General features: G+C 54.0%; 1 protein-coding gene across 1 annotated transcript in view; it reads left to right on the top strand.

The window, feature by feature from the left end:
• LRP4 (LDL receptor related protein 4) overlaps positions 1–9,835 on the top strand; it is a 109,774-nt gene that overhangs the window by 69,577 nt on the left and 30,362 nt on the right. Inside the window, exons 3-8 of the mRNA XM_029911406.1 lie at positions 1,496–1,612; positions 4,966–5,079; positions 5,594–5,710; positions 8,046–8,174; positions 8,668–8,787; positions 8,918–9,043. Coding sequence (XP_029767266.1) covers positions 1,496–1,612; positions 4,966–5,079; positions 5,594–5,710; positions 8,046–8,174; positions 8,668–8,787; positions 8,918–9,043 — 723 coding nt within the window. The remainder of the gene's footprint in view (positions 1–1,495; positions 1,613–4,965; positions 5,080–5,593; positions 5,711–8,045; positions 8,175–8,667; positions 8,788–8,917; positions 9,044–9,835) is intronic.

Below are 9,835 nucleotides of genomic sequence, written 5' to 3'. Positions count from 1 at the left end.
TGTGTGTATATATATCTCCTCAATATATGTTTCACTCTATATGCATCCGAAGAAGTGGGCTGTAGCCCACGAAAGCTTATGCTCTAATAAATTTGTTAGTCTGTAAGGTGCCACAAGTACTCCTGTTAGGAGGGTTAGTGAAGCTGTGGGAGCCAGGGGTGTAGGCACTTGCTCTGTGGATTCTGCAAAGCTGCAGGAGGTGCTCTCCCATGCTGAGTTTAATCCTGTTACAGTCCCAGGTGGGTCTGATTAAGTAAAAGAGCCCCTGGGGTTCCGCCGTCTAATCTGCACTGGTTACACAGGATGTTGGCAACAATTCTGAGCTGTGGGGGACCGGAGGGTCGAGGGGGCTAGGAAAACGGAAAGTGTTGCCATCCAGTATGTTCTCTCTAGCCCACAGGGGATCTGCCCCTTCCCTTGTCTATTGTGTTGCTGCTGTATTCACCCCCCATCCAGAGTGTTTGGCAGGGAAGGGAGGAGTTATGAGCCTAGCAGAGCAGGACTGGCCTGGCTGGTGACAGCTGGGAGATGCTATCAGCAGGCTGGGTTGGGATGAAAGGGTTTCAGAGACCCAGCCTCTCCCTGCTCTGCTCCTCTTTGTATCATTAAGGTAACATTGTTCTTTGGAGAAGACTCCTGTCAGAAGCAGAGCCCTGTGTAAGCCTCCTTCCCACAGCAGCTGGCAGCACTTGAAAGCATGAACCTCCCAGGGCTCAGAGTGTTCCTCTCACCTGTGAGGGAAGGGCAGGGCTGGGCTTATGCTCTACCTTAAATTCCAGCCTTGTGGATGCTCACAGACCCCTTTAAAGCCACAGTCCAGCAGTCCCACTTTGTTGCCACTCTATTGAACTCATAAAGGTGCCTCCCCTCCTCCCCCATCCTCCTATTTTTCCTACAGGGCCTGGATTCTGCCATATACTGTGCCTGGGGCAGGGGGTAGCATCTTCATCTGCTGCCTTAAACTCCTTTTTATGAGCCCTAGAAACAACATCTCATTGGGAGAGCCCCCCTCACACACATGCTATGGCAGGCTGGGCATGTGCCTCAGAAACCCAACTGTTCAACAGCATCACTTCAGAGATGCTTCCTGTGTAATAGACAAGGGAGGACAGGATGCACTGGGGGAGCACGCAGGGAGGGGAAGAATTTAGATATATTTTTATGTTGCTAACTCTCTTTCGAACGTCCGGAAGGATGTGAAACTACATGGAGGGGACTGGAATGGGGAGAATTGCCTTGTGTAGGGGATGGGAAATGGAGAAGCTGAATGGGATAATGTGGCTCGGCCCCTGTATTGGGAAGGTTGGTGCTCCTGTGGTGATGCAGCACTGCTCAGCCACAGGTTCCCAGGGTCTGTTCTCACTGATAACCCGAAACTCATCTTCATTGTCGCTTGGGGGCTTGTCCCTTGCTAGCGGGGGAGAGGGAGAAAATGGTCTTTATAGGAACGCTGCTGCAGGCACATAGTGAGTTGACTCCTTTCTCCTGTGTCCAGTGCTGCCTACTTGCTCGCCCTTGGATTTCCACTGTGACAATGGGAAGTGCATCCGTCGCTCGTGGGTCTGTGATGGAGACAATGACTGTGAAGATGATTCTGATGAACAGGACTGCCGTAAGTTAACCCTTCAAGGGGAGGATGACATGCTGCTGAAAGGATGGGTGCTACATTGGCTTGCTGGGCCTCTGGGAAGCTGGCACCCAAATGGTTAACCAGTGTTAACTTTGTTGACACAGGAACATGGGAGTTTTTCCACTCAATCAGACCAATGGCCCACATAATTCCATATGCTGCAGTACCTGATGCTTCAGAGGAGGGTGACCCTCCCCCAGTGCACCTGGCCAGATAATTGTGTAGCTCTTTATTCTGGGGGAGGGGATGCTTCCCGGTCCCAGCTGGAGAACAGTTTACGCCCTGCAGCCTGCTAGTTAATGTCCCATGAAGCACTTCCCCAAGCTTCCCAGGGAGCCGAGCTGCTCGTGTGCTCCTTGTTCATGGAAATGCCTAACCCCTGCTAAATCCCACTAAACTGTTTGTCTGGCTGGTTTCCTGTGGCCTCAGGTTCCACTGTCTGACTCCGCTGCTGTGTGGGGCCATCCTGAGGGTCCTCTCCCTTCAAACAGCTTCACTGAGGAGAGTGTTGCAGGGATATTGCCCTGGCCAGAGGCCCAGTTGCTCTGAAACATGGCAACCTGGCACCACATGAGAGAGCCCATCCACTTTTACTGTACCACAATAGCTCTGGCAGCACCTAAGGCTGTTGTCATGCCAGTAAAGTTAACAGAATGTAAATGGAAATATACCTGATCTCTTGCAGCTCCACCCTCTTCCTTCCGTGCTGGGGACAGGGGTTACTTGGGGATTTTTTTTTTATAAGTAAAGTGATTAAAGTGCCCCTCCCTGCTCTGTGGTTGCCTCATTGCACCCATCTGAATGACTGTCAGCATGTGCCAGAGAACCAGCTTTTCCTGCAGCACACATCAATGACAGCTCTCAGGAGCTGCACCTGACATTAGGGCTGGTGTCTGGCTGCTGTTAGATGCTGAGATGCGTGCTGTCAGGCTAGTGCTCTCAGCTCCTCGACACACACTTCTCCCCAGGTACACTGAGCAATGGGGGAGGAGTGTGCAGGGTGATCCATGTGTATGTGCTCCTGAGCCTGCTCCCAGAGCACCTGAATTGATGCTTTCCCTGATGACCCCCTTCCACCTCCCAGACAACTGCAGAGCTTAACTCATGCCTACCTAGTGCCTTCTTGCCAGTCCTCAGAATGCTCCCCATGGGACTGTAGCTATTTAATGTGGGCTACACCCTGATCTCTGCCTCGTATATAGACTGGGGGTGGGGGAGTGTGGAATTAGGGCTCTGTAGGTTCAAGATTTTGTATGACAGTTTGGCTGTCCAGCTTTCTGGTATCTTTTCCATGCCTTTCTCAATCCATAGAGCTCATTAATCAGGGCCAGCTCACATGGACATTCCTCTAGACAGAGATTGGGATGCCCATAGATTTGGGGTGCAAGTGTTTGGTCATTTATGGCAATATTCTCCGGTTCCATCCCCTACCCCACCTTGGGAGATCAGAGCGGCAAGGCAGGGGTGGTGATTTTAATGGGAACTCTGACACCAAATCCGGTGTCATGGAGAGGGACCCTTCCTCGTGACTGTTACATGGCAGCAAATCTAGGGGAAACAGGAGACCTGACAAACCAATATTATGTGCAGGATCCAGCAGCAAACTCTTGCTCCTGTATGGGGATAACACACAAAAGGGACGTGTTGATGAGAAGCAGCTTTATCCCCTGCAGAGCACAGTGCTGTGGAATAGGGCAGACTTCTCTGGACCTGAAGCCAAGAGCTTGCTTGAGATTATTTCTGCTGTGGGCTTTGGCATGTACTGTTGCTAACTTGTTCAGGTCTGAGCTGTGCTGACCTTTCACCCTCCACTGAAATGCTGAGTTGGGTGTTGGAGGAGTATGGGCTGTGGATAGGCCCTTTCCAGGGAGTAGGGAAGGGGAAAGAGAGAGATTTGGAACTGTATAGGGTTACCATATTTCAACACTGAAAAAAGAGGACACTCCATGGGGGCCCTGGCCCTGCCCCAACTCCGCCCCTTCCCCACCCCCATTCCAACCCCTTCCCCAGAGTCCCTGCCCCAACTCTGCCCCCTCCTCTGAGCACCCTGCATTCCCCCTCCTCCCTCCCGCTCTGATCTTGGTTGGGGGTTGCTAAGTGCTTCCCTGCTCCCCACTCGCCCTGCAGCCCCTGCGCCCCCCACGTGCCCTGCCCCTGCACCCCCTGCCCCTGCAGCCTCTGCACCTCCCCCGCCCCTGCAGCCTCTGTGCCGCCCGCCTGCCCTGCCCCTGCACCCCCCTGCCTCTGCAGCCTCTATGCCCCTACCTGCCCAGCTCCTCCTCGCCCTGCAGCCTCTGCACCCTTCCCCCCCCCCCCCCCCCCCCCCCCCCCCCCCCCCCCCGGCCGCCTCTGCCTGGCGAGGGCTGCGGAGGCTCAGCGGCGACCGGGGCGGCGTGGGTCCCTGCAGCCCCAGCACATGCCGCACTCCCCGCCGCCTCCTTCCTGCCGCCGCCGAGCACGTTCCCCAGCCTGTCCCTGCTGGAACAGCTCCCGTGGCGCCGGGGCCGCGGGAAGGGTTCCCCCAATGGCCGGAGGGTCCCCGCCTGCGAGGGAAGCCCGAGCCGCTGGCTGGGCCCAGCCTCCCTGTGGTCCTGTGGGCTCGGCTGGGGCGCGCGGTCCGCCCGGCCTGCGGGGGCAGCAGCGGCCATTCTGCTGCCTTCTGCGGCTGCGCCGCTCCCCCCCCCCCCCCCCCCCCCCCCGCCCGAGCTCGCTACAATGTAGCCGGGGCGACTGGGCTGCGCTGCAGACCCGGCGGATCGTGCTGGGGCCGGGCAGACCCTGGCTTATGCCTCCCTATTTCTCCGGACATGTCCGGCTTTTTGAAAATTCCCCCCGGATGGGGATTTGAGCACCAAAAAGCCTGACATGTCCGGGAAAATCCAGACGTATGGTAACCCTAGAACTGTGGGAAGGAGGAGGACAAAGTTGACTACATGCGTGAGCTCTCAGGAAGTGTGGGCTGGGTCAGTGAGGTGAGCTGCCCAGTCTGCAGTACAGGAGATTCTTGTCCTAGCTGAAAGTTTCTGTTGGATCCAGTTCCTCTCAATGAGGGAAGGGTCCCCCTGAAAAGTTGCTGATACTGCAGTCCCTTCCTCATTGTCCTGCAAGGAAATCTCTGGGAGGGGATCTGAAGAGATGACTTGGAATCCTGGGCTGGCTTTGGCTCTCTCTAACCACCCCATGTTGTGCTGTGTGATGGGGGATGAGTTTTCCCTTCATGGTGGCACCCTCTTGGAGGGCATTGTTCCAAAGGGCCCATTTGTGCTGGGCTGAAGACTTGGCTCTATAAGGTAAATCAGCTTGTCTTCAGCTCACTCTTGGCTGTGTCCTTGTAGCACCACGGGAATGCGAGGAGGATGAGTTCTCGTGTCAGAATGGATATTGCATCCGCAGCCTGTGGCACTGTGACGGTGACAATGACTGTGGTGACAACAGCGATGAGCAGTGTGGTGAGTGGCATGACCATGTGAATGCCATGAATGGGGTGCCTGCGCAGTCGGCCTAGGACAGCTGCTTACAAAGGGGCTTGCATCCACTCCCATCCACTGGGTGCTAATCTCCTGAAGTATGGTAAGGCCACATAGTTGGATTGCCTGAGATGAGCAGCTGGGGACATGCTTACCAGGGTTACTGCTTGGGACCTGAGGCTGTGGGGCTTCTCTTCCACCCAGCAGCCCAGCCTGGTCTCATTTGTCCATGCTGGGACCTGTTGTTCCTTGACACAGAGCTCTGAATTCTTGAGGATTCCTTTCTAATCCAACACCCAATGCTAAACAGAATGAGCACTGCTGGTGTGCCCAGGCACCAGAGGGCATGGGTGTGTTTGGGTGCCCTGGGGGATTCAGTAGGTGGCACAGGCGTGTTTGGGTGCTCTGGGAGACCTGGGCACAGTGGGTGGCATTGACATGTTTGGGTGCCCTGGGAGACGTGGGCTCTGATTGCATTGCTGTCTCTGGCCTGCAGACATGAGGAAATGTTCAGAGAAGGAATTCCGCTGCAGCGATGGCAGCTGCATAGCCGAGCACTGGTTCTGTGATGGCGATACAGACTGCAAGGATGGCTCGGATGAGGAGAACTGCCGTGAGTATCCGCCTTCCCTCATAGCCTTGGGAGCTAGCTGCTTGCTCCTGCTACCAACCTGGGGCCTAGTGTGCCTTCTGTAATATATGTTGGAAATGAACTGGCCTTGTTTGTGCTAGCAGCTTTGCTGTGTTCCATCCCTGGTGCTGGGGGCCATCATTAGCCCCATGGTGCAGACAAGTACTGTATGTCTCTCTCTGGGTGGTAACCTGGGCTGGCTGCTTCTCCCTTCTGCTGCCAGGCTGGTGTGACCTTGAGCCACAGCCAGGGATCCTGTGCACCACAGATGGGCCATATCATGAAGTGGGTAAGGAGAGGAAGGATCCCTCCCCTCCCCTCCTCCTTTGATTCCTGCAGAGAATTCTAAAGGAGCCCCCCATGCCTGCACATCGTTTGGGGTCCCCCCGACCTTCATCTGTTTACTGGGATAGTTTGTTGAAAATTTTGTCCAGTATTAGCTAAGTGGGTAGAAGAGCTGGGAGCAGTTCTCGGGAGTGTGGGGGAGCCAGAAGCAGCTGTCCCCGTTCTACGGGCCTGTAGCAACAGGGGCAGGATCCTGTTACTCCCCCCACCCCCTTGCTCTTGAGTCTCTGAGCAGCAGTTAGTGTCTGTGGAAGTTGCAGAGCTCCCCTCCCCCACTCGGCTCTCAAGGGCATTTTGCAGAATTTGTTCTAGATAGGAGGAAACTTCAAAAGGCTCTGGGAGGGGGATCAGGGCCTCCAGCTCCTGAAGGGCGGGAGGGGGTATGCAGGGAAGGGGGAGGGGGAGTTGTCTTTTATCTCTCCAGATAATGAGAGCTGGCAGGGAGCCAGAGCTGCAAAGATTTCTGAGCCTGGAAAGAGCTCTGAGAAGAAGCCAACCTCCCTGCCTCCTTCCAGCTCCCCTGCCTGTCCTTACCCTGCTGGCCATGGACAGGCCCTGGGGAAGGGAGAGGGAGACCTCCAACTTCCTGCTGCATGGCAGGATGGGGCAGAAATGGTGTCCCCTCCTCTCAGGCTTAGTTTGTGTTTCTCAAAGCCTGCCTAGTCCCCTTTTCTACTTTCTAACTGTTTTGCAGATAAGCATTTTATTTGGATAGCAGGGTCGGTCTCCTACCCTTTCTCCTTTTATCCCCCTCCCCCGGGCTGCCAGCTGCCTTCTCTTCCCTGAACCCCACTGCTTGCCTGTTCAGCTCTCTATAAGAGTACCTGGAGTCAGTCAGCTGGGCTCCTGTTCAGCATCTGGATATCAGACACTGGCATGAAATAAAGCTTTTACTGGGTGTCTGTTGCCTCTGCCCCATGCTCCCAGCTGGAGGGGCAGTTCTCTATGAATTCCTAGCAGTGGCAGCTTTCAGTCCAGTCCCCATCCCAAAGCCTCTCCATTACTCCAGAGATCACCAAGTTATTAGTTGGGTTCTTCAGCCTCCATGTGCTTAAATGTTGCATTTTCTTCTCTGGACAGTGCCCCACGGCTCCCTGCCCAGGGTGAGAGAGGAATTCAGTCTCCATTGCACTGAACTCTCCAAGAATTTCTTGGCGAGGGCACCTTCCTGTGCAGCACCCGGCTGTCCCAGAGCAGGGCAGCGGGCAAACTCTTGACTCTGAATGTGCCAGGTCCTGCACAGGGTCAGAGTCTGCTGGGAAGGATTTCAGTGATTTGGAGCAGTTTGTTTTGGCAGCATGTCAGGGGAAGCAACGCTTCAAAGGCCTGGTGCAAACCCGGGCACCTTGCTGCTCCACTGCTTACCTTCCCATCACATTTCTGAGTCCTTAAAGGAACAGTCCCATACTTCAGACCTGCAGTCTGACCTCCTACCTTGAACCTCAATAAGGTGAGGTTCATCGCACCACAAAGGCTGACTTTATTCTAAGAGGTATAGGGTTGGGTCAGGCTTGTTGCTTTGAATCCACCCCTCACCCTACTCCCACCCCTTGAGGTATTGTATAAGCTTTTATTATAGGGCAGTATGATCAAGTGCTTTGACCACAGAATGAGGGAGTTAACACTTCTAGGTTCTGTCCCTGGCTTTCCCTCTGTTGCTTCACCTCTCCATGCCTCAGTTCCCCATCTGTAACTCAGAGATAAGCTTGGAGATAAGGCTGGATCTCCGGGTGGTGCTGAGTGGGTTGGTTCCATTGCATGCAGCTGTCAACAGCTTTCCAGTGAAGTGTTTGAGTCCCTGTCAGTGCTGTGGATATGCTGAGGGCTGGAGGGAGGGAGCGAGCCACTTGTGCACATGCACTGCACCTGCTGCATTGGGTGCCTGCCAGGCCCCTCTTGTTCCCATCAACATAAGCATAAACTGGCTTGGTCCCTGCCCTTAGCCTTTCCTTTCCCTTTGTTTCCTTGTTAGCATCAGATGTTCCAGCCACAACCTGTAGCCTGGAGGAGTTCCAGTGTGCCTACGGACGCTGCATTCTGGACATCTACCATTGTGATGGAGACGATGACTGCGGGGACTGGTCTGATGAGTCCGACTGCTGTGAGTCAGCAGCAAGGGAGAGTAATCCCCTGGGTCCCCCCGGCAGCTGATCCAAATGGGAGAATTTGGGAGTTTGGGAAGGTGTCCCTCCCCAGTGCCCTGGCTGGAATTGGTTGGGGAGGGACACTGCCTAGAAGGAAAGTTGGTTTTGTTGGCCTGGGTGGCAGGGTCATTGTCTAGCCAGGAGCCCTAGATACAGGGGCTGAAGCATTCCTGAATGGGTCAATTACATAAGAGCGACCCTACTGGGTCAGACCAATGGTCCATCTAGCTCAGTATCCTGTCTCCAACAGAGGCCAGAACCAGAGCTTCATGTGGAGTGTACGGAACAGGGCAGCTGGAGTGATCCACCCAAGTTCCCTTTCTTGCTTCTGGCAGTCAAAGATTTAGGGTTGCCCTGAGCATGGGGTTCACGTTCATGCCAGTTGGACGTGAGGATGGCCTGGGGGGAATTGAAATGCCTTGGTACTAACGTGCTGTGCCCTCTCTGCAGCATCTCACCAGCCGTGCCGCTCTGGGGAATTCATGTGCAACAGTGGCTTGTGTATCAACGCAGGCTGGCGGTGTGATGGCGACTTTGATTGTGATGACCAGTCAGATGAGAAGAACTGCAGTGAGTGCCTGGGATGCCAGGCAGAGGCCTGGTCTGTGGTGGTGATATGGAGTGGAAGGGAATTAGGGTATGAGGCTGGTGGGTTAGATTATAATTGTTCTGTATCGTTGTTTTTCCTGTGTTTCTCCAGCCACATCCATGTGCACAGCTGACCAATTCCGCTGTAAATCTGGGCGCTGTGTCCGTCTCTCATGGCGTTGTGATGGAGAGGATGACTGTTCTGACAACAGTGATGAGGAGAGCTGTGAGAACACAGGTAGGTCTTGGCAGGGGGAAGCTGCATTGTTTGTTACAGCTAATGGCTCTGAATTAGACATCATAGGTAGCTAAGCATTGATTCCTCCACCTCCTCCTTTGCCCTCCCTTCAGCAACAACTTCTGGTATGGAGACTGCACTTACTGTATTAGTCAATAACATCCCTGTAATACTGACTGAAGTTCAAGTGTCCATGCTGATTGTTTTAGAGCTATCAGCTGTTATAGGTACCTTTGTGCAGGAGACGCTAATCCTGAAAACGCAATTGCACATGTAACCACAACTACAAGGAGTCTGATAACACCACTGGTCCTCACCCCAGTAATGAAAGTATCTAAACAAAAAGTCAAAGGAATGATGACCACCAAGAAACCAAACCAAACCTGCAGTACCCCTGAAATAAAATATCAGGGTTAGGATGAATTGATACATCCAACACTATAATAAAGCCAACTTTTTGGAGATTCTTCATTAAACAGCCAAGACCTACCATAAATATGGTGAAGGTCAGCTGATAACAGTTAACTGATGGGATCCAATACACACTGTGACAAAGTTTCTCCTCTATCTTGGTGGGTCCTGCGCTTATTGGCGGATTTTCTTGCCTCAGAGATTCACCATGTGGGTTGGGGAACAGCCCAGAGACCTTCCCCTCTGGAAGAACCCACAGTCCAGGTCAATTGGGAGGTTTGGGGGAAACCCGGGCCCGCCCTCTACTCCGGGTTCCAGCCCAGGGCCCTGTGGCCTGCAGCTGTCTATAGTGCCTCCTGTAACAGCTGCATGACAGCTACA

The sequence above is a fragment of the Terrapene carolina genome, unplaced genomic scaffold (genome assembly GCF_002925995.2).
Source record: "Terrapene carolina triunguis isolate 2854851 unplaced genomic scaffold, T_m_triunguis-2.0 Scaffold96, whole genome shotgun sequence".
Lineage (NCBI taxonomy): Eukaryota > Metazoa > Chordata > Testudines > Emydidae > Terrapene > Terrapene triunguis.
The sequence above is the reverse complement of the archived record's forward strand: the minus strand, read 5'-3'. Positions and strand labels throughout refer to the sequence as shown.